The sequence below is a fragment of the Zosterops lateralis genome (assembly GCF_965231275.1).
Source record: "Zosterops lateralis genome assembly, chromosome: 16".
NCBI classification, from domain to species: domain Eukaryota; kingdom Metazoa; phylum Chordata; class Aves; order Passeriformes; family Zosteropidae; genus Zosterops; species Zosterops lateralis.
In genome coordinates, this window is record NC_139776.1 from 9,217,348 (window position 1) to 9,240,658 (window position 23,311).

General features: G+C 49.5%; 1 protein-coding gene across 2 annotated transcripts; it reads right to left on the minus strand.

The window, feature by feature from the left end:
• Positions 1–1,047: 1,047 nt before the first annotated feature.
• On the minus strand, positions 1,048–20,393 carry ADA (adenosine deaminase). Of its 2 annotated transcripts, none has more exons than XM_083873106.1 (11): positions 20,303–20,393; positions 13,091–13,152; positions 9,814–9,936; positions 9,556–9,699; positions 8,637–8,752; positions 6,244–6,368; positions 4,563–4,634; positions 4,196–4,297; positions 3,400–3,467; positions 2,857–2,986; positions 1,048–2,455 (listed from the first exon to the last, which is right to left on the minus strand). In XM_083873106.1, exons 1-11 carry the CDS (start codon positions 20,336–20,338, stop codon positions 2,354–2,356), a joined length of 1,080 nt encoding a protein of 359 aa, XP_083729232.1. In that variant the 5' UTR covers positions 20,339–20,393; the 3' UTR covers positions 1,048–2,353. The 2 variants fall into 2 exon arrangements, with proteins under 2 accessions (XP_083729232.1, XP_083729233.1); XM_083873107.1 differs by lacking the exon at positions 20,303–20,393 and adding an exon at positions 14,076–14,142.
• Between the last annotated feature and the right edge of the window lie 2,918 nt (positions 20,394–23,311).

Consider the following 23,311-nt stretch of genomic DNA (forward strand, 5'->3'; position numbering starts at 1 on the left):
GGAGCCTGTTGGCCAGTTTCTCTCAGGGGATGGGTGAGAGGCATCGGATTCCCCCTGCAAATGACAGCCAGCTCAGCCACTGTCACTGACTGTTGCAGGACCAAGGGCTCTGCCTTAATCCAGACACATCCTGGTCTGCAAAGCTGCTGAGCACAGGGATGCTCCAAGCCCTTCTTTTCAGCTGAACACAGGCATGCCAGACCTGTCAAAGTCTAACCAAGCACTAAATGACCCAAAAACCTGTGGGCAAACACTCCCTTGCCCATACTGAAGGTGTAGCCCAGCAGCCCAGACTGCTCCTCTTTGGCTCTGAGCATCAACCAACTCTGCAAAACCCGGGAGACAGGGGAATAAAAGTGACTGCCTTTTGATAAGCACCTGGAAAGGTGAGAGTACCCCGTGATGGCATTGCTGCTCTAGCAGGGGTACACAGCCCGTGGATTACTGAAGGGAAAAGGACAGGGGAGGTTGGAACAACCTGCAGCCATAAATCCACCTTGGCTGTCTGGCAAGGGAACAGGCTTCCCCTCTGGCTGGCAAAGAGCTCCAACCTGGCAACAGGAGAAGGCAGCAATTGAGCTACCAAAACCTCCATCACATCTGTCAATGAACCTCTGTGGTCTAGCTGGGGACAAGGACCACAGGCCACAGTCCCTAACAGTCACCCCTGAACAGAAAGGCACAAGGACTTCTCTTTTAATATAAATTTGTTATTTTATTAAACAGGATTAACAATCAACTGTCCAGAATCCAAATAAGCAACTCTTCTTCAGAAATAATTTTTGGAGAAAAATGACCCAAAAAAGGCCTGTTTCTTACCACAATCATGCCCCTAAAAGTGATACTTTATCTTTTGCTTTATAAAAGTAAGAAAATCACTCTCTAATCTTCATTTATCTATGTGTATATATGCACCACGTACTTCAGAGATGAGTATTTTACTCTGAAGACCAATATGGAAGCCCACAAAGAATGGAAATACTCCCAGCACACCATCACTGCTGGCTGAGACTGGACCAGTCCATGGTCTGTCTGTGGCAATGGTGACCATGGCCTCTTGTCAAAGGCAACTTTTTGGTACAGTATCTTTGGAGTGAGCATCTTGGCAGACCCCTGGGATGCTAAAGCACACCACACACTCAGGTAAGAAAACAATGGTCTCTTCTCTGGATGCACAGCTCTATTGCTTATTGAGTAAAAACACTCTAATGCCATAAAATCACTAAGGAATTTTTGGTGAGTTTCTCTGTATAAATTCTCCACCAAACTGAGGATCTGAATTCTAGCCAGTGTCATAATTGAGTGAGAGAAGCAATCAGATGGGACCCGAGTCAATGTGTGACACTGGGTCCAAGTTAATTTACTTATTCAGCCTTAAGAGTGCCTAATGACTGTGTCAAATCAGAATGAGGGCAGAATCATTAAACCAGGCAATCAATCACTTTTTTCCAAGTCCTAAACAAAGGTAAGAAGAAGATCAAACTGCAGTTCTCAGGAGTTCTCCAAGATGAGTAAAAAAGTGGGAAAAATCCCAGAAGGCAGATTTTGGCCCAAAGTGATAAAATTATGTTCCAACTTCCTATGCGTGTGTGAGCATGGTCATGGCCAGCTGTGAGCACAGCTGGGGCCTGAGCCCAAGGTGTGCACCTCTGCAGCACTGACATTGGGAGGCCTGATACATGGGAGTTCTTGTCCAAGAAAGGATGCCAAAAAATATTGTATTTTGTTTGAAATGCCCTTTGGACCTGTGCACGGACAGGGGCACCAGCTTGCAGCTTGTTCTTGTTCCAGTCTTGTTAGTACAAGACTAACCCTGGGTAAATATAGCTGTGACCAAATCCTCCCACCCACAGGGACAGGAATAAAGCCTCTGTGTGTGAAAAGGTCCCTGCCAGCACTAGCACACCTCTTCCCTGGAGAGGTGAAGATTAACCCAGGCCACAGCCAGAGTTGAAAGTGGTTATTTCAGCACTGCAGGCAAGGGCCAGGCAGGTCAGTGGGGCAGGACAGGTAAAACAGGGAAAGAGAGGGGAAAAAAACTGTAGGGGAGGTTTTTCTGTTTGCATTGGCAGTACAGAAACACCAGCAGATGGAGGAGGGAGTCAGGCCAGCAGGCAGATCCAGTCTGCTTGCACAACAGCAGGATAGGAAGCTGGATATCCATTCAGAAGAGAGTTTGTGGGGTACAAGTGTATGTGATAGCCTGATTCTGATGAGCATTGTAAGGGTCAACACAGGGCTGCCAGGAACAGAGACTGACTCTGGGCACCTCTTGCCAGTGCTCCCACTGGCACAGAGCAGAGTCAGGCATGGTGAAGAAGGGCCCTGCTCCACGCTGGCTCCCAGGGACAGGTCACGATGCGTTGGGGACCATCCCATAGGCTTCATACAGCTTGTTCAGCAGCTCCTGCTTCTCCTTCTCAGGTAAGAAGCTGGACTGCGCTGCGTTGATGTTCTGAGAAGGCAGAGGGGGAACACAGGGACATTGAGACACATCAGACATGAACACACAGTTGTGCACATCCCAGCACCTGGCTCTGAGCAGCAACAGGCAAGGGAGAGTGTAAAGTTTCCACTCTCAGATTTGTTTCCATGGCCTTATTTTATGCCAACTGCTCTGGCCCATCACTAGCAGCAGTCCCAGGAGAAATGAGACCAGCACAAAGCAAAGGTCTTTAAATACTCTGGAATTTTTGAGATATGTACTTTGAGCCTGGTCTTACTTTCCTGCTTACAAGGCCCGAGCAAAATTTTCTGGTTTCCATTAAAAACTCTTCTGCTTATAAAGAAAAAACCAGCAGTTTGTTCTGGGCTGCACTGAGACAACAGCAGAGCACCCAGCCAAGCCAAACTTACAACTCTCTTGAACTCCTCTTCAGTGAATCCCATGTGTTCCTTCACGATGCCATAGTCCTTGTCAATGGTGGAGTTGAAGATGAGAGGGTCATCCGTGTTTAGGGAATAGTTGGCGCGATCTTTCTTAAATCTGTAAGGAAATCAGGTTGAACTGGTGGGCAGAACATCGAGTCTGATACTGTGCAGCTCTCAGGGTAAAATGTAGCAAAAACAAAGACCTCAGGGCTGTCTCTGCAGATGGCATTGCTGGAGAAAAGCACAAGGCTCAGCTTGCCCCCCCAGCCTCTGCATTGACCTGCCAGGAGTGCCTGGGGTGCAGCACCTCATGCCCCATAGCTCAGAGCAGGGCAGCAGGGACAGGACAGCCTCACCAAGGGACCCCCACACCCCTCCAGCTGCACCAGGCTCTCCTGTGCCAAGGGACATGGATGTGCCACATTGTCCTACATAATTAGATATGCCTTAGCTTTGTAAAGCAATAAAGCAGCTGTCATCAACCCAAATCCTGGTAATTTGTGATTTCACATAATTGAGAAGTCTTACTGTATTACAGGATGTTTGGTGAAGTCCGGAGAACATGCTCCAGTGAGATAACTGGACCAAGGGCAGACCTGTTTGGGAGAGTTAAGCATGAAAACCAGAATCAACCACATGGATCTGAACCCCAGCTGTGGACACGTAGCTCAGCACACTGGTTAAACCAGATTAGAACTGTGGTCACAGCTGCCTCTCAGCACTACCCTGACAGACCAGTGCATGTCCCAGGACATGGATGCACATGACTGTGACAGGGGCCATGGGATGTTGCCCATGGCCAGTCAGGCACCAGCCCTGTGCCAATCACAGTTACAAAACCACTTGCATTAAGTACATATCCCTCTATTAGTTAGATATGTCCATCCTGGAGAAAAGCAAAAGAGATCCTTACATGCACTGTGACTCCCAGGCATTTTCACCCTCTAACCAGACTTGCTCTGGTACAGCAGCCTGATTTACAGAAGGATGAGCCTTCAGGCTTGAGGTGTATAAATCAGTGAATAAACCCTGCAGAATTTATCCCTGGGCACACAAGGATCCATTCTTTCTGCTAATTCCCTTCCACAGGCTGCTGTGCTCAGCAGTGCTCCCTACAGCACATCCCAGCAATCAGACAAGTTTGTCCCCAAGGTTTTTCCTGTGGAGCTTTGGGCATCTGGGCTAAACACAACATCACTGTATGTGTGTGGTCATCACTTGGGTGTCAGGTCCTGTCCCTGGCTGTAGCACAGCTCGAGTGAGGGCTTGTTTTCCACTCAGACAGCAGCTACCTGGTTGTCACACTCCCACCACACCTCCTTACCTCAAAATGCGTCTTTATTTTCAGCAGCTCCTTGTAGAGCTCAGGGTCCTCCACAACATGGTATCCATGGCCAACACGCTCGGCCTTCAGGACATAAACTGCCTGGAGAGCACAGGAAAAGCACTCAGAGCCTCCAAGCACAGCCCAGCCCCTGCCTGCCCAGAGACCCCCATCCCACTGCAGGTACAACCCTCACCACCCAGCTGGCCCCTGGGATGTCCTTTTCCAGCCATCAGGTCAGATCCGTGCCCATGCCCCCAGTGTTCACTCTGCTGTGGGTATGGGGAGGACTGGGATGCCTCTGTCCCCAGTGCAGGACACGTCACACCCCTGTCCCTCCCTGCCCTGAGTCAGGAACTCCTGGTACCTCCTTGACCATGGCAGCCGGGCCAGCCTCCCCGGCGTGGACAGTGCGATGGATCCCACACCTCTCAGCCTCCTGCAAAACAAGGGAGAACCTGTTCCCGTCCCATCACCTGCAGCAAGGTCAGCAAGCTCAGGGGCTGGCACTGCTCTTGGGGGCACAGCAAGGCTCCTGAGCCAACAGCCCACAGATCACGAGCCTTGCAATCCAAGGGCTGCAAGAGCTCAGTAATGTCACATGGAGAGACACTTAAAAATCCTGGTTATCTTCCACTGGAGCCCAGCCAGGCTCTTCACGGGCTTTTAATACTGGGTGAGTTCTCCACTGCCTCCTCTCCAGACAGCAGCAAGCTCTGAGCTCCTCTTTGTCCACCCACTTGCCTTTCTGCATGAAACTTGCAGCAGTTTCACACTTTGGAACTTCTACATTTTTTGGCCAGCTGCAGCCACGTGGGAGGGTGCAGAAGCACCCCATGGAAGAGATGAAGAAATGCTCTGACACTGAGCACCTCCCTCCTGTAAGGGGCTGGGGGTGGAGGCAGCCCAGCCCTAAGGACCCTGCAAATGCAGCTGTGGGACAGCTCCACGATCATCCTGAAAATTTCTTTGCCAGGAGGTCACAGGCCACCTGGGCTTTGGGAAGCCATGGAGCCTGGAGGGAAGCCTGGCTCCTGCTTTGCTGGAGAAGGGCCACCCAGCTGGCAGCAGCAGGCAGGCTGCAAGCCTCATCTTGCAGCAGACATTCTCCACAGACAGTCCCTTCAGGGAGTTGCACTCAGGAATGTTTTTTTGTTTACTTAATACGTATGGGAGAGGGGTTTGCCTCAGCATCTCAGAGCCTGAGTGAGCCTCTGGCACAGAGACAAGATGCATCCTTCAGACAGAGGAGGCTGGACCTGGGTACTGCTGTCCCACCAGGGCAGGATGAGACTGCCTTGCCCTCAGTGAATGAACCCTGTTCTCGTGTCATTGTTTATAATCACCTGTTCACCCAGCACAGCAGTGCAGGCCAGCCTTGTACCAACTCCCACTGATGGGCTGAAGACCCCAGGGTAGCCCCATGTATTTTCAGACCTGAGCACTGCTTGCAAACCATCATCCTTTTTGTCAGTGATGGTGCACAACCTCCTCCTCCTCCCCCCACTGATGGTGGGGACTAACAACCCCAAATTTCCACCAGCAAAGAGGAGTGAGGGTTTCCCCTCCCTTGGAGCCACACCAAGGCTGAGGTTTGGTGAGAGCTCCCGAAGCCATTCCAGTGTTTGCATTCGAGATGATCAGATAAAAGCCCTGCAAATGTGTAGCTTCTCCTCTGCTCCTCGGGTGCTTTCTGCCAGACTGGAAAGGCCAGTCTCTTCCAGCCTTGGCTGTGCTTTCCCAAGCCCCAAGAGCCAACAGCAGTGGGGTGGGGGTTGATTTGGGCTCGGTGTCACTCATGTCACGCTCAGTGCTACAAGGTACCGTGCCAAGCCCCAGCTCTAAGGCCATGTTTTAGCAATGATTCTGCCATTAATCATTTAGGAAATATAAACAAATACTTCTGCTATTTAACTGAATGTTTTTAATAGCTGCAACGAATTTTTAATCTGTCCCAGCTGTTTGCAGTTTGAAAAGCATCCCTTCACATACATCCCCTCAGTATATATTTTTCTTGTAATTTCTTTTTAGAAACTTATTCCACAAACCTCATAAGCCTTCTTATGCTCAGAGTAATCCTCCACCTTCAGGGTCTCATCTCCAGCCAGGTCAACAGCCACCACAGAGTCATTTCGATACTTCTTGCAGAGCTCCACCACCTCTGGAGACCAGCCTGGAAGAGGCAGCACCAGGATTCAGGAGGAAGCATTTGTAAGGCTCACACCTTCAGCATTTTTCTAATCAAATCCTGGTCCTATAACTACAAGGCTAGAGGTATTTTCTTTGGTCTTTTCCAAAATTTGATGCTCTAAAAGAAAGCTGGCAAACTCCTAGAAAGGTCTGTCACCTCCATGATCTTCAGGCAAATAAAAGCTGTCAACTGATCAGTCTGCTGTCAATGAAAGGGAAATCAAATGCATTCACCAGCTATAAAACTGCTCTCATCATGTTTTTCTGCTCACTTCAAGCAGGGGAAAAAGAATTGAAAAACTTCCAAGCAGTGGTGACTGCTGCTGTTGGCTCAAGGTAAGATGAACTGCACTGCCCTGGGGCTGTAACACGGTGTGCTGGAAAAATCCCTCAACTCCTGAGCTTTCACCCCTTCTGGGGCTGGGCAAGGTGAGGGTAAAGGCAAGAACTGTCCCACCAGATGAGCTGTGTCAGGGAGGAGACTGGGCTGGGAGGGATCTCTGGGGGGCCCTGCACTACAGCCATCCCTGCCCCGCTGTAGGGCATCCTTGACTCTCCCAGGGACTCTACTCCTGGTGGGAAGGAGCTGAAGTTTTATCGATTTGCCATCAGTGAAAAAGAGACTAACAAGTATCTTGTGAGGCCAACAACTGCTTCAGAGTCCTCTCTGGCCAGGAGAGATAACCTCTGAGAAAGAAACTGCATCTACCAGCTCACATAGCACTTAACCTTAGCAGAAAGGCCAAGAAACAGAGACAAACAGTGGTGTTAATAATTAACAGGCACCTGCTGTGTACAGACTATCCCAAATCATATGAACACACCAGGATGATGTGTGCATCTATTTTGTTTTCCACCATTTTCCAGCTTGCTGGCTTAGAGTCATTATTTTATTAACAAGTTTAATGTGAGTTACCTCTGGCTGGTATCTCTGCCTTTCTCTCAACAGTTCATTAATTACAGGTGGCTTCTCACAGTGCAGCACATCCTGCTAAAGACTCTTTATCAAGCATGTCACTGGTTCTGGGTATCAGGTGGTACCCTGGGACACAGATATGAGAATGCCACCTCTGCTGGTGGCAGTGCAGTCAGGCTGCACACATCCTTGGATGCTCCTGCCACCTCCTGCCTTTACCACTTGTGCACTGGCAGGGACTGTAACTGCAGATCAGTGTGACTGTGCCTTACAGCTCTCCAGTTTCTACAAAGAAAAACTTTTGTTTCCCTAGAAACCAGAAATACAAGGATCAAGTTTTCAAAGTGTTGTTTGGTGTTGACTGTGCAGGCAAGAAAAACAAAACAAAACAAAACAAAACAAAACAAAACAACAAAAAAACAAACAAACAAACAAAAAAAACCACTCTCAAATCTACCAGCTTCCAAGAATATGATTTTTCACATTTCTAGACACAAATTAATCATGTACTCACTAGGAAAAATCTTTCCACCATATACCCAACTAAGCCTACATAAACTGGTGTGAGACATGAAGATACTCAGAATAAAATCTTCACATAAAATATCTACTGTCACACAGCCTCTCTCTGGCTGCATCCTTCCCTAGAGGAAGATGCTTGCAAAACTCAGCAGCTCACTGAAATGCTGAAAGTTGAATTTTCTTCCTATTCCAGCTCACAGCACCTGTTACCAACAAAGTTCTTTGTCAGAGCTGCTGATTTTATAAAAAACATTTTATATATGTTTTAAGTACACCTGCCTTGCATTTTCAGCTTAAGCCAGCAGAGACTGGCTGCTGGCAGAGGAATTCTCTGGCTGCCCCATGACCCAGGCTAAGGAAGGAGCATCCTGCTGTAGGACCAGGGCAGGGAAGTGTGAGATGCCATGCCTGGTCCTCCCTCCACGACCATTTGCCCTCAGACCCCCAGTCACTCATGGCAGATGCAAGTGCTCACTGTGCCAATGGCTTTACTGGCCCAAGGTGAGCTCTGGCCATTGGGCAGGGAGCAGAGATCACAGCTCTCCCAGGAGAGGACAGAAGAGCCCCTTTTGCCCCTCTAGCAAGACCTGTCAGATGCTGGTTGTACCCACAGACCCCCACTCCTGCATCCAGCAGATCCTTGCCCTACAGTGAAAGGAGCAGAGGACCCAGAATCTCCTCAGCACTGTCTGGTCCTGCATCAGCCCCTCAGACTGGGGCTGTCCCAGACCCAGGGCCCCAGACCCAGGGACTTTCCCCCCACCACGCCTCAGGGAAGGGGAGCAGAGCAGCAGGGGAGCTGCAATACATTACTTGGCATATGGCGCATGCAGCATAGAATAGACCTGGCTTTGATGTGGAAATCCCTTTCTCCATCCTTCAGTCCCTGATTTACGAGCTGAACCACTTCATCTGGAGTGAGGTCTCCCCTGCAGGGAAGAAAAGCCATCAGCAAGAGGCCAGACACTTGCCAGGGAGGCAGGCAGGAGCCAAAGCTCCAGCCCAGTATCCCCTGGAAGGACAAGGCTGCCCCAGGTTCCACCCAAGAGACCACCCAGAGCACCTTTCACACCCAGTACACAGCACTGAGGCAGGCACAGATGACACTAAGGTTTAGAAAGGCCTTGGGGAACTGGGTGCCCATCCTGCCTGAGCAGAGAAACCCCCTCTTTGCCAGAAGAATTCATTAGGGCACACAATTCTCTGCAGCCAGGCAGGGCTGCTGCTGCCCCATCCAAGCCCAGGGCTCAGCACCTACCACAGCACAATTTGGAAGGGCCCCAGAGCACAGCATTGATTTAATGAGAGGCCCATATCACAGAGGGGATGACATCAAAGGAAGAGATCAGACCATGAGCTTGCTCCAACACCACTCACCACCTCTGCCAGCTCAAATTCCCATTTTGTGGTCAGGGACTTCATATATGAACATTTCTTTCCCTCTCACAGGGAAGGGCTTCACCCAGATGGTTGAGCACAGCTGCTCTGCACACACAGAACTCGCTGCCCAGAGCAAGGGATGTTAAAACACTGCAGCACACAGAGGTATTTAAGATGAAAAACCCTATGGATGGGAGAGAGAGGTGGAAGCATGCTGGCTCTTGCTGCATGGGAGGAGAGAGGAGGTTTGTTACAGCAGCCTGTGAATGCACAGTGGCTGACTGGCATGGGGATGCCTTCTCCATGCCCAACCAGCCACCCAGCAGCTCCCCAGCACAGCAGGATCACTCACTCAGCTTGTCCCCAGGGGATGGGAGTGAATCCAGAGTTGGCCAGGAGGTGAGGGCTGTACCGGACCTCCACGTAGCTGACTCCTTCCTTGGCTTTTGTTTCCACAAACTCGTAGGCAATTCTCTTCACTGCTTCACGGTCACCCCTGCAGGGATAGCAGTGAGTCCTGTCACCCTCAGGACCCACAGGGGATCTCCAAGGCTGAGCCAAGGGATCCTGCCAGCGTTGAGGGAGAAAAAGCAAAAAACAGGGTACTTACGCAATGGCAGGCATGTAATAATTAAATTTCTCTAGAAACTTGGGAAGTGTCAGTGGTGTGTCATAGCTGACATAACTCATGAGCTCCTCAACAGTATTCCCAGGGAGAGGGATGCCTCTTTTCCTGGAAACGAAGTCACATATTACATTAGAGAAGGTTATCATATTTTTAATCAGCCCATTTTATACACCAATCCCATCCAAAGCTGGCAGCATCGACCACCATTTCCTCATAGGAAAGGTACAGCACACGCTGTCCTTCCAAAATCTCCTTATGGATGGAGCCCTGAATCTCAGCAGAGAGGAAAGCAAAGCACAAACAAACCAAAATACAAGCCCAGGCTGACCCGGCAGGAACACAGCCAGGGCACATTTTAAGCTTAAGAAGGAGTTCATCTAAAGGGGCTCTGGATTATTTCTTGGCACCTCCTAGACCTAGCAGCAGAATTGCCAAAATTCTTTAGCAAAGTTAATTTCCACTTATGCAGGCTCAAAGGATTGAAAAGTCAAGGAGATGCTCTAAGGCCTGGGATCACACAGGCAGAGGTGTCGTGGCTTGTGGGTTTAGTGCCAGTGAATGAGCTGCTTCCTGAGCCCAGCACCCTGGTGGCATCTCCTGTGACAGGAACACCTCCCACACAGGAACAAACAGCAACAACTGCTCTCACCAAAGGGACAGACGCTCTAATGCCCACAGAAATGCTTCCAAGAGGGAAGAGGCCATTTTTCCTAGGAGCAGCTGGAATACCGAGTGGGTGAAGGAATTCCTTCAGTCAAGATCAAGGGGGTAACAGCTGAGATCAAGGGGACTGCCAGCCAAGGGAGCTGCATCTTCCTGAGCAGGCTTTGCCACCCCTCAACCTCTGCTACCCTGCACAAGCCAAAACAAATTTGGAGTAATAACCAGACATTTGTTTTTAATCCTCTCTTCTGCCACAATGAATTACAGCTGATGGATGGGGGAACTCTGCTAATAGAGACAAAACACCACAGACAGCTTTAGTGCTGCAGTGCCAGGAACCATCCCAATGAGCCATTCAGGGACACAGTCCAAAGGACCCCTGGGCTTGGTAAACACTGCTCCTTCCCCACTCAGCCAGGAAGGAAACCAGCCCCACGTTCAGCCCTCACATACAGTCTGCACAGATTAAGTTGCTGGCACTCAGCAGGGAACACTAATCACTGCCAAGGCATCGGTTTTCCTCTCTGCCTTGCCCTTTCCATGGCACTGACACATCAGTCTTTGCTCTAGGAACCAACCTGTGCCTTCCTCCACCTGCCCCAGGAAAGTTTCCTGCAGCAAAGCCATTTCCCTGACCTCTTTTGTGTGCTTCCTGAAGCACTGCCTTCATGCAGGCATCAGTGGCAGAGCTTTGGGATGATCCACACTGGAATCACGCCTCTGGATGAGGAGAACTGGTGGATAATGCCAGTGTGACTTTTGGAGCTGCTGCTGCCCCATCCATCCAAGTCTCTTTGTAGGTGGATTCTTCTCAAAGCAAAGTGGCCCGAGGGGAACATGTTTGTCCTCACTGCCACCTCGGTGTCCTGCCCAGAGCTCCCTCCAGCCACGGGCAGCACCACACACACCATCCCACCACAGAAAGGGCACCTCTCCTGGGGACACCTAGTCTCTGTGAGGGGTCTGTCACAGCTCTGAGCCCTTTGGCTGAGCAGGAATTATGCCAAGACTGACCCAGACCTGATGGAATTAGAGGCAAAGTTTCTATAAACAGCTGAGTTCAGCAGTGCACTGCCCAAGGGGGTTTGTGCATCCCAGGAGCCTGGAGTTCTGCCTGTGTATGTGGTCAAACAGTACCTAGCAAAATTATTTCCAGCTCTTTACCTTTAAAAATAGACCACAAGCAGCTTTCTGTGCCCAGGGTGAGGTTATTAAGGCAGTCAGTCCCCTACAGCCTTCTGCACTGCCCCACTGGTTTTTCTGTGTGTGAGTGCAAGTTTTAGAGCCCATGAATAGTACAGCCTTGCTCCACCCGAGGGCTGGTAGCTCAGGGGGATGCCAGGGCTGTTTAAAAATAAGAGGGAACTCAGGACACACTCAGGCAATGAAGGTTTCTGCCCTAAGAAAGGATCCTGGCACAGGATCCCCAGACAGCCAGTGCCTCCTGGGTTTCAGGGCTCTTACAATTCTCCTAGGGGACTACACTGGCATTTTCTGTTTGCAGACAGAGGGACCCAGCAAAGCTCCAGGGAGTCAGCACCAACTCTTCTGTTCACTTGGACCTGTATTCCAGCCCTGCAGCTCACCAGCAGGAGCCCTGACTTGAGTTCACCATGCCAGCATCCAGCAAAAGACAGGATGGACAGCCCTGACCCACTCTCCTCTCTCTGACTACACAGCAAAAATAATGGTCAGGCCCTGCAGACAAAGCTACTCCAGAAAGAATATTTCCCCCTAGGACTGTACTGCCTTGGAATCTGCTGGGCTCACGGGATGCCAGAACTACTTCCCTTCTTCCTCAGAACTGACTTCCTCCCGAAAATACCAGAGCTGTGCCTAAGAGCTGTTTCCCAAAATCCTTACTCTTGCCACCTTCTTCATCTGAGAGTATCAGTGACAGCTGGAAGAAATCTTGTTTATTTTGCTTACAAATGTGGAGCCAGGCCCTTGCACAGGTTAATCATTCACCCCATGCTTCCCACACAATCTGCACTGAAGGAAGATGCACGTGGACTCTGTCAAGGAAACCACCCCTCTCTAAGTCACTGCCAAGTGCTTCCCTGGATCACCCCCACACCAGAGTGACTCCTTGGCTGCAGACAAATCCAAATGCACATGGCAGCAGGGCAGGGAAGGGCACCTGAGCTGGTTTTCCCTCCCAAAACATGGAACAGTACCATCACCAAGACAACACTCCCAGCCTGCTGTCATTCCACTTGGTTTGTGATTAGGAATGTGGAAAAAGGAATGAGAATAAAGCACCTCTGCTGTGCCCTGGGTACACTTCAAAGGCAGGCAGCTCTTTATGAGACATTGTCTGGACTTTTCTCATGGTGGCTCCTCTGAGCCTGCCCAGCTCACAAATCCACCACCACCTCATCACATTCCTGCCACCTGGGGAGCCCCACTGTTTTCTGTGGTGTGCTCAGTGTCCTCACACTGTGCAGTCAGGTCTGGGCAGAGACAGAACCAGCACCAGGCAGGTCTGCTGCCTGCAGGAGCTGCTCTGTCACAGATCTGGAGAAGCAGAAGGGAGGATGCATTTGAACTGCAGCTCCCAGAGTTTCCCCAGAGTTTCCTTTCCCCCACAACTCACTTGCCAAAGTACAAGATGGTCTCTGGTCTGATGGCTCCATCCAGGTGGACATGAAGCTCTACCTGCAACAAGAGAAATGTGTCAGGAACTCTTGAGCTGCAACAATAATTCAGAGAGAATTGGTGCTCACATGGGTATAAATGTAGCCAATACAGGGACAAAGTCACAACAAGGAGGCATATAAATGTTTTTAAAATATAATCATTATAAAGTTTATTTTTCAATATCTAAATATTGCCTAAATATTTTGTTATGGCTGCTGCAGCTCACACATTTAATGAATCTTTAGAAATTTATCCTGTTTCCAGTAATTTTTAGGAACTGCTCTATCCTTATTTAGAGTTCAGTAGAAGTGAAAAAAGCAAACCCCAAACCACCTTCATTTTCCAGCTTGCTTCCTCCTTGAAATCACAGGCAACCAAATACTAATTAATTTCCTAAGAGTCATTACACAAAAACTTTGACTTCACTTCCAAGAATCAGCTCCTGATGGGTTGTTAATTACATGGTATTATCAGGGCTTACAGGCACTCTAATCCTACACAAGGGGTCAGTCCCACGGCACAAAGGTGCTGTAAAAAATAATAATAACAAGTTACCCCATAGAGCTAACAAGGTTTCAAAATAAAACACTTAAATTTTTACTCATTAAAAATGAGACAGTAACTCAGGTCTTTTCACTCTCAAGACTTATTCCTCATAATTGCTGAAACATTGAATTTCAGAGAAAGAGATCCAAAAAAGCAAAAGCAAGCTTTTTCTATTAGCCAGCTGGGGCTTTTGGAGGAACATGACAAATGTGATTTGGAAGTCGATCTGGGAAGGAAAATATTAGCTGCAAAATGTTTTAGCTAGATATCAATCTTTCCAGAACTGTTTTCTTTTAAGTAACGAAACAGCCAACAAAATACATATTTGATTTTATCATATTTTCTAAATGGAACTGTAGATTAGAAACTTAATACACAAGGTTCCTTTTACTTACATCGTGGACATTTAGTTACAACATCTCTGCATTTTCCTGCAGAGATGATAGCTGCAGGGTGCCAAGGGTAAGAATGGAGTAGGATTCAGAAGAGGACTGGATATTTGCATGGATAATTAAACTACCCAGGGTTACTAATTAAAACCCACAAACCCTCTGGCGTCAGGGTATGTATCAAACAATAACTTGAGGAGCTGGGAGAAAACTGAGTGAGCGGTGCCTGCAAGTGTCCCAGAGCAAGTGAGCTCCTGGCACAGGGCTGGCAGTGCCCACCTCTGGGGCATGCACTGATGCCCAGGAGCTCATTCCCAGCCCCACACACAGCCCTGCACACCTGCCCTGCAGGCAGAGCCACCTGACTCACTGCCGGGGCTTTCACTGGCCACTTCTGCTGCCAAAGGCAGGGCAGGGACAGTGCTGGAGCTCAGGCCATCTTCACATCATGGCCATGAAGCTGCCACTGAAACACTGGTGGGATGCAAAATGCAGGTGGGGCAGGCTAAGGATTGCCACCAGCAGTCTGATCTATCAGCTGGCCCAGGAGTCACAAACACGCCCACAGACACCACTGATAGCAGATGGCAAAAACATGTCCCTACCACTTCTCCTACCCTTAAGATATGATCTGAATCTACAGAGAGGAAGATTTAAGAAGGGCAAAACCTGATCTTTCTCCCCTCCTTGACTTATGCAATCCTGTTTATGAGGACTAAATGTCCTACAAAGCAGCAGATAAAATAACAGGATACAAATGTGATATGCATTGCCAGATGTGGACGCCTGGCATGTTCTCCACTCTTGAGCTCCAATTCCTATTTCAAAACCATGCAAGATCCATTCCTTGAGGTATTCCAACAGTCCTTATGACTTTCTGATGGAGTTACAGGCTTGAAAGTTGGTCACATTGGATTTAAAAACAAAGCAACCTGAACCTGTTGAGGTCTTCTCCGTCAAACACTTTTCTAGAGTTTCCTGCAAGAACATCCCAACATGACATTTCCATCAATGAGAAAGCGGATTCCATGGCATCCTTCATCTATGTAAGTCACCTCCTCCTGCAACTTCTGCAGGTGAGATGCTTGTAAATCAGCAAGTTCCTCTCCAATATCAGAAACAGACTCTTTGTCCCCTGCCAGTCTTTTTTTTGGGTCTGGAGGCACTTAAACCAAGTGCTAAGAAACTCTTGTGCAATGCTGTTCAACGCAAAAAGTTTTGGGTTTCCTCAAGAGCAGTGCTTCAGAGCAGAGTTTTCTGCAGCTGTGAACTAATCTATGCTATTTAGATGGCCAAAGGACATTCAAGAGAAGATGGAAAGGTGTGCCTACAGGGCTCCAGATAAGGATGCAATCAGCAGAGGCACAACCCAGCAGCTCATCTGCCTTGGGCACCTTGCTCTCCAACCCTGAGGGCTTCCAGGTCTGTGGGAGGCTGCTCACTGCAGATTACATTTCAGCTCTCTTCTTGCCTGTTTGTTTTGAGTAAACAAAGCACAAGTCTTTTCCAGATACAAATGGGTGACACGACCTTGCCTTAAGCCAAGGAAAGTACCCAGATAAGGATGAAAGGGTTTTCTCTGAACTGTGGCTCCAGGGGACGATGCCTGAGCAAGCAGAAATTAGGTGAATGCAGCAGCCCAGTGCTTCTTCCAGAGCTCTCTACTCCTTAGCACACAGCTCCATGTGCTTGTGGTCTACCACTCCAAACCCTTCAATTTATTTGCAGAGAAACCATGAGCACACATATTATATTGGGATCTCAACACCTGGTGAAGGATCTGAACAGCACCACAGGCTGCACCAGCACTGGACAGGAGCCTTCAACCATTCCAGGACCATTGATCATAGAATCACAGAAAGGTTTGGGTTCTAAAGGAACTTAAAGGTCACTTAGTTCTAACCCCCCTGCCGTGGGCAGGGATGCCACCCACTAGACCAGATTGGTAATTTCCCCTCTCACAGCCCAGCTGGATGTGGTATCACCTGTTCTGATGAAGAACAAGAAAGCAGCAGAACTCTCCAAGGCTCTCCTGAGGAAGGAGCTTTGTTCTTCTCCCAGGTACAGTGAGAACCCCTCTGTCCCTCCTGCACCTCCACTGACCTCCCACCAGCGCATCAAAAACCCAGAGTGTAATGCAATACAACTTTCAGTTTCACTCCAGACTTGTTGAAAGCCAGAGGGATGGGTTCAAAGAACGTTCAGAAGGCTTTAAATTGTGCATCCTCAGCACAGACAGCCCCCAGCAAGGCCAAACCCAGACCAAATCCAGCGGTTTCCACTTTTATGCAAAAGAAGTTTTAGCTCAAGCACAACATGTGATTCATTAGTGCAGATATCAGCAAGTTGGTTCAGGTTTTTAAAAAGGAGAAGTTTTAAGAGCTCTGGCTTGACTTCTCTGAAAATGTTGTAATGTTTTCTTTGAGACGTTATAAGCTTAAAAAATAAATTCAAACACAAAATGAAGGTACTCAAATAAGCATGTTCCATTCCAAGATCAAGTCTGATTATTTTAATTTTAGTGAAATTAAGGGGAAAAAGTTAACCAAACATTCAAAGTACTTTCATCCACAGTCAACACAATCTCTCCATTACGGTTTGATCAGTGGACCATGGCAGAGCAGTTACCTGCTCAGCTTGCCCATTACAAGGCATAAAAAGAGCCATTCAAGCTAAGGCACTTGAAGGATTTTCTGTACTAGGTGGTTTTAGGGTCTTTTTTAAAATATGTACAAAGAGCAAAGCCAGTCTGCCCCTTTTATTGTGGGGTTTCCAGGAGACATTAATAGATAATCAGGCAGCTGATAAAGCTGCATCATTTTGAAACCCTTAACAGTGACTTTGCCCAGGATTATTTATCAGTCTCTTAAAAGGTGGCAATTGAGGTTCATTCTATTAATCTCAATGGCTGAAAAGCAGGGTAGTTACAGCTGTAATTTGTCAATTATTAGATAAGCATGGCAAATCACTGCAAAAAAAATCAATTAATTATGTTCCCCAAAGACTGGTTTTATGGAAGTGTGCTGTTAGGAACAAAGAGTTCCTCATCTTAAGTTCATCTCAAATGCTCATTTAGAAGCAAGAGGTGAGAGTGCCCCAAGAGAGTTGTGAAGTGAAGTAGCACAGACCTGAGGACAGCACAAATGCATTTGGGAGATGTACCTGTCACATGCTTTAAGGGGTGAGCCTTTAAAAGATAAACATGGGAGAATACAAGCCCCACAGTGCTCCACTGCAGGAAATATTTGTGCTTTCTACACATCTGGACAATGATTCACGGGTTTGGTGGCTGAGGAAGAGGGGGGTGCTCCAGTGCTGAGCAGTCTTTAGTAGCACCCTCCTGGCACCAGCTACTCGACCTCCACTGACCTCAGTATGAGACTCCTGGTGACATTAATAGGTGATGGTGGCTGTGTCATCCCAGGTGATGGTTCCCAGGGGGTGGCAGGGCCATGTGCCCACCAACCCACCACAAACCTCACACCCACACCTGGCTGGAGCAAGGCACAGCTTCAGAGCAATGAACAGAGTCCTGGCTCTTTGTGCAGCACCAAGACAACTTCGTACTATCACCATGTTTGACAAGTGGATCTGGGAAGGTTATCCAAGAGTGTCCCTGTACCCATTATTAAGGAATTGAGCACACAAAGTACCACTGTGTGTTATGGCTTGAGCTCAGTGCAGTCCCAGCAGCACCAGGCTCTGACCCACACCAAGTCAGGGGTCAGGCTGTGCACAAGGAGTGGACAAGCCAAATCCAACACACCATCATGCACTTGCCATCCCCACAACAGTCAAGGAGAGTCTGCAGCGCTACAGGGAGTGGGGCAGGACATCCACCCAAACCCTCTGGGTACAGCCAGCACAGGCACCTTTGGTACCACCCAGGCTGGCTCAGCAGCCCCTCTTCTCTGAGAGGCTGACACACACAGTGTGCCCTGCAGGAGCACCTGCCCCATGTCACCTCATAGTTATTTTGCAAATGAGCTACACCAGCCACTGGAGAGAGTGGGCCTGACCCCAGAAACCCCTGCTCCCATTCTGCTCTCCACAACACAGCTCAAGGCACATGGCAGCTGCAGGAGAAGACAGGCACATGTCCTGAAGCCCCCAGACTGGGGCTGGCCTACAAGAAGAGGGCAGTGAGCAAGGACATGGTCTCTGCTCTGGTTGTGGAACAGAAAGGGTGATGGTTGACATCAAAGGAACATCAACCTTTTCTGTTCTTTTATGGCCTGTGATAAGCAGGGTTCAAAGTTGTCCTCCCACAGCTCCCTGTTCATCCCTGCAGTCACTGGGAGTCAGCGAGTTCATGAAAAACACAGAGGCTGCCCCAGCCTCACATTCAACTGGAGCTGAAGCTGCTCCAGTTACCAGAAACATCTCTAAAACACAAAACTGACCATTCCCAATGGCAGAGGATGCAGAGGAATGAATAGGGCTTATTAAATGACTTCAGGCCCATTTTTTTTCCCCCAAGCCTGACTTAGCAGGTTCACAGGACTGAAAGGGACTGCCTGAGTCAGGAAAACCAGTCTCATAATTGCCAATAGCCAGACAACAGAAGCCTGATCTTAGCAGTAAAACCCTGCAGTTTTTCCTAGGTCTTTCTCTTTGGTATCCCAGTCTCCCACACACTGGAAAAGTGGAAGCACAAATGAAAGAAGAACTTAAGTTGCTTCTCTTGGCCAAAAGCTTAAAATCACCAGGGTGAAACAGCTTTTTTTCTTAGTGAAGCTAATGAAGCACCACCACCTCCCAACACTGAAGTGGATTTTAAAAAGGTTTTAACCATTAGCAGCTGCCAGTGCTCCCTGCATCTTTCTATCAAGGTTTGCCTGCTATTGCACAGATCAGCTTCCTGGAAAGGGAGCCACAGTGATGAAATGAAACATGAAACAGACCTGTGCACACTGCCCTGTCCAAGTATGTGTGACTTTCCTGGTGCAAACTCAACTGAGAGATAAACAGTTTGGGTGTGAGAGAGGATGCAAACAGCAGCAAAACCCTCCAATCCTTTAGTGGTTTTGGAGACAATCTTCTTCTCTGGAAAAGCCACAAGCAGTTGCCACCACTCATGTTCTCCCAGAGCAGCACCACATCTCTCACATCATTTTTCTTGGTCTCCTCTGCCTTGATTCCTGCTTTCCCACAAGAGCCCAACGTGGCAGACCTGCTCCCTGTGCAGCACCTTACCCAGACCACAGCCTGGGAGCTGAGCCATCCTGCAGCACAGGCAGTGCTCCTCCATCAGATACAGGACTATTGCTACCCACAGCTGTTTTATCTTCTTCCTTCTCTATTTTACAACCTGGATAGTAAACACATTACCTTATGATCCTACCAGAGTATACAGGGCATGGAGAGAGTGAAAGACTGGTGCCTGCTGTCAGAGAGTGCTCCAAAGTGCTGTCATGGGTATCTGAAGAATAACTGAACTAAATGTATAAGAGAAAAAAAACCCAACAACAAAACCACAAAAAAACCCCAACTGAAAGCACCCAAAAGCAACAAAATCAATCCCCAAAACAAAATAAAAAAAACACAAGAGAAAACACCTGTTTTAGCACACAACGACAGTGGTTGAGATGCAGGGCCCTTCAGAGCTTGCCCTGTTCCCCAGGCAGGACACCTGTGCATCCCCAGCCCGGCAGAGCCGTGTCCCCGCAGGCCGCTGGGATGAGCCTGGACCCGCTTCGCTCCGGCGGGATGTGCGGGACACCGGGGATGTGCGGGATGTGCGGGACACCCGGGATGTGCGGGACACCCGGGATGTGCGGGACACCCGGGATGTGCGGGACACCCGGGGACAGCCCGTGCCCGTCCCTGCGGGGAGCACCGGGCCAGGGCAGCCCGGCTGGGACCGCGGGGTGACAGCGCCCACCGAGCATGTCCCGGGGGCACATCCCCAGCGAGCGGCCCCGGCCGTGCCGCAGTTCCCACCCGGCTGGGCGGGAGAGAGCAGGTGCGTCTGCCCGGCTGCGGGGCACGACCGGAGCGCGGCACTTCTGCACCGAGCACGGCACCTCCGCCCCGGGGACAGAACCTCAGCCCCGGGGACAGAACCTCAGCCCCGGGGACAGAACCTCAGCCCCGGGCACCTCCGCACAAGGCACAGAACCTCAGCCCCGGGCACCTCAGCCCCGGGCGCTCCCCGCTCCCGTTCGCAGCCCCTCGGTGCCGGTGCACGCCCCGTTCCCGGCGCTGCGGCCCCGGCAGCGCTGCCAGCTCACCTTGGGTCCCCCGAAGATCCTCTGTGCCCGCTCCATGCTGCCGCCGCCGCCGCCGTTACCGCCGCTCTGCCGCCGCCGCTCCGCGCCCGCCCCGCCCCGCCCCGCCCCGAGCGGCACAGGACAGCCCCGGCTGGCTCCGTGTCGTTCCTGCCCCCTGCCATGGGCAGGGACACCGCTGCTAGTCCAGGCTGCTCCAAGCCCCGTCCAGCCCAGCCCTGCACGTTTCTAGGGATCCCGGGGCAGGCGCGGCTTCTCTGGGCACCCTGCGCCACTCTCAGCGTTCTCACAGGGAAGAATTTCTCCCTCGTGTTTAATCTAAAGCCACCCTTCCTGCAGTCCCGCTCGTGTTTCCTTCAGGAGCTGAGGGCCCAGGTGGACCTGCTCCTCCAACGATAACGCGGGCAGAAAATAGAACAGGAAAACAGTCTCCAGCTTTGGTTGCAGTCTCTACTTGTTGATTGCATTCAACAATGTTTGTTTTAACCTTTCCTGCTCTCAAGCCTGCTGCTCGGTGACTCACTTTATTTTGTCTGGTGGCTTTCGGTTCACCATACATCTGCCTGCAGCTCCTGCAAATTCACACTCAGCTTTTCATTTCCTATTTTCAGTGGCCTGTTTTATGCTGCTCCTCTTCCTCCTACTTTCCTCTCCCCTGGGTGATGCTTATGGCAGCCCACATCTTTGGAGACAGTGAGGAAGGAAGCCACAGAATGGTTGGGAAGCTCTGAAGATCATTTAGTCCAGCACACCAAATAATACAGTTTCATCCAGAGTAGGTTGCACAGGGTGGTGTCCAGGTTGTTTTTGAGTATCTCCAGAAAAAATTACTTTCAGAGTAGTTCTGCCTGCTCCTCTCTGCATGGATTCTCTGATGCTGAGAGCAGAGATTCTGGCACTCCAGACCTAGCATCCCTATCTAGCTAAAGGCAAATTTGCCAAATGGAACCTTCCCTAGACTGACCCTTGAGGAACATCCCTGGGGCCCATATGCAGCCTTGGGTGAGATGAGATCTAAGCTTCCCAAAGGCACTGACCAGAAGGCAGCTGGTATTTCCAAAATCACTGCAGAGCCAAGGACCACAGTTCAGTTCAGTTCATGGCAGGAGTTCACCTGCCCAGGTGAGGCCACCCCAGGCCACAGGCTGGGCCTGCAGGGAGCCTTGGAGACAAAAGTCACTATATCGATGAAAAATACTATTGTTACTTGCCGTGGTGCGTAAGCAGAGAAAGCGCTTGGGGCTGTAGTGGTGAACACTACCACAAATGGTTGCAAAATAAAGTTTCCTCATCTCCTTTCCCCAGCTGTGTTTACTCCAGATGGACACTGTTTGTGGAAGCTGGCAGCAGGGGATTAGCTACACAGAGCTCTGCTTGTGGGGCTGGGGAAGGCTGGGTGCTCCTCCAGCCCTGTGCTGTCACAGCCAGGTGACAACAACCAGCCCAGGGGAGTGAGCAGCCCTGAAAGCAGGGGCTGCAAGCTGGTGCTGGCACTGCCTAGTGAGTGCAGGACATGCTACAGCCTCACTGCTCTGCAGGGAAATGTCACTGGCCTCCCTTGTCGCTCTTCCCTGGCTTTGCCATGAGAGCAGTGATGGAATTTCTGCCCCAAAGCCAAGTAGGCATTGAGAAAACAGTAGTTTTTCAGCTCAGATCCCAAGGTTATTTGGGTATGTGCACTGCAGTGGAGCCTGTGGGAATAACCCAGGGCTTGGCTAGTGTGGAAGGTTCATCAACATGTTCTCTTTTATTAAATACAACCTTTCAGGGATACCCTGACTCCATCCATGCTGCACAGACAAAGCCTATTAGCCACAGCTAACAGGCAGAAATATTCTTTACAAAATAGTGACTGGCAGGGGAAAGTGATCATTAGCTGCCAAGTGTGGGGCCAGCAGCACTCAGGGCTTCCAGGAGACTGCACTAACCAGGCTTATGGAGAACCAGCAGGAATAAACAGCATATATTTTAAAATTGTTTCAAGCTCCCATAGCTTTGAAAGTCCTGAATTTGGAAAACACACCCCTCCCCTCCCTGGGTGTGCACAGATGGTCTGGGCACAAACAACATGGTCCAGGCAGGGTACAAATTAGCCACTGGGTGTGAAACTGCCTCTGGGCAAGGAGAACTCTGGCTCACATGGACCATTTCACCTGCATATCATGGGCTTTTTTTAATCAGCCAGCTGAAAAACATCTATTTTATTTATCTATAGATAAATAAAACTCACAGCATCACATATTTGAGGTCTGACTTCTGGTTCAAAGCAATTACAACATAAATGGCCCTGTGAATGGAAAGTGCTTTCCAAGGATCTTTTATGGGCACAGCCCTGCTGGTGTGTCATGTACACTGGGAGGACAGAGGTCAATTAGAGCATTTATTAGAGATTAGAGGAAATTACAAGGTAAAAAAAAATAGCCTGCGGGTAATTTTCTGCTGGGAGGAGAGTTGATAGCAAAGGTCAGAAAGAGCAAATGGAGCTGAACTGGCCCTATGGACTGGGAATGGTGCAGTAAGGGGTTTTTGATGGGTTTTTTTCTGCTTAACAAATACACGTGTGCTGCAGACTCAGCTCTTTCCAGGAGTGTCAGCACAGTGCATTCATTGGACACCAGTGTGTTGCAGAGCCTTAGAAACACGGCTTGGGCTGATTTTAATTGACCTGACCCTGATCCACTTTATCTATCTTTACCACTGGCTTAATCAGGTGGTTGCAATAGCTGCTGTGCTGTTGGTATTAAATCTGTGTTTCCTTATGGGAACACCACTTCTCTCTGCAGCCAGAAGGCTCAAAAATAACAAATCTGTCTTTTAATGGTGAATTCCCACTTGGGAAACCAGAGGGGCACAAATAGGGCCCTGTCTGGACAAGCACAAGGATGCTCTGGGGCCATCCTGGAGGAAAGCAACTGCTCCTCTGCCCATGTGTCTGATCCCTGAGGTTAATTGTTTATCTTCTGTATTTTTAGGGAAAATTCCAGGCAACAAAGTAGGGGTAAAAGTGATCTT

Excerpts from the sequence above, each read along its gene's own strand:
- ADA (XM_083873106.1), bottom strand. The coding sequence starts at position 20,338 with ATGGAGCGGGCACAGAGGATCTTCGGGGGACCCAAG. Across the intron at positions 4,298-4,562 it reads CGGCTGCCATGGTCAAGGAG|GCAGTTTATGTCCTGAAGGC; the intron begins GTACCAGGAGTT and ends TGTGCTCTCCAG. Across the intron at positions 3,468-4,195 it reads AAATAAAGACGCATTTTGAG|GTCTGCCCTTGGTCCAGTTA; the intron begins GTAAGGAGGTGT and ends TCTCCCAAACAG.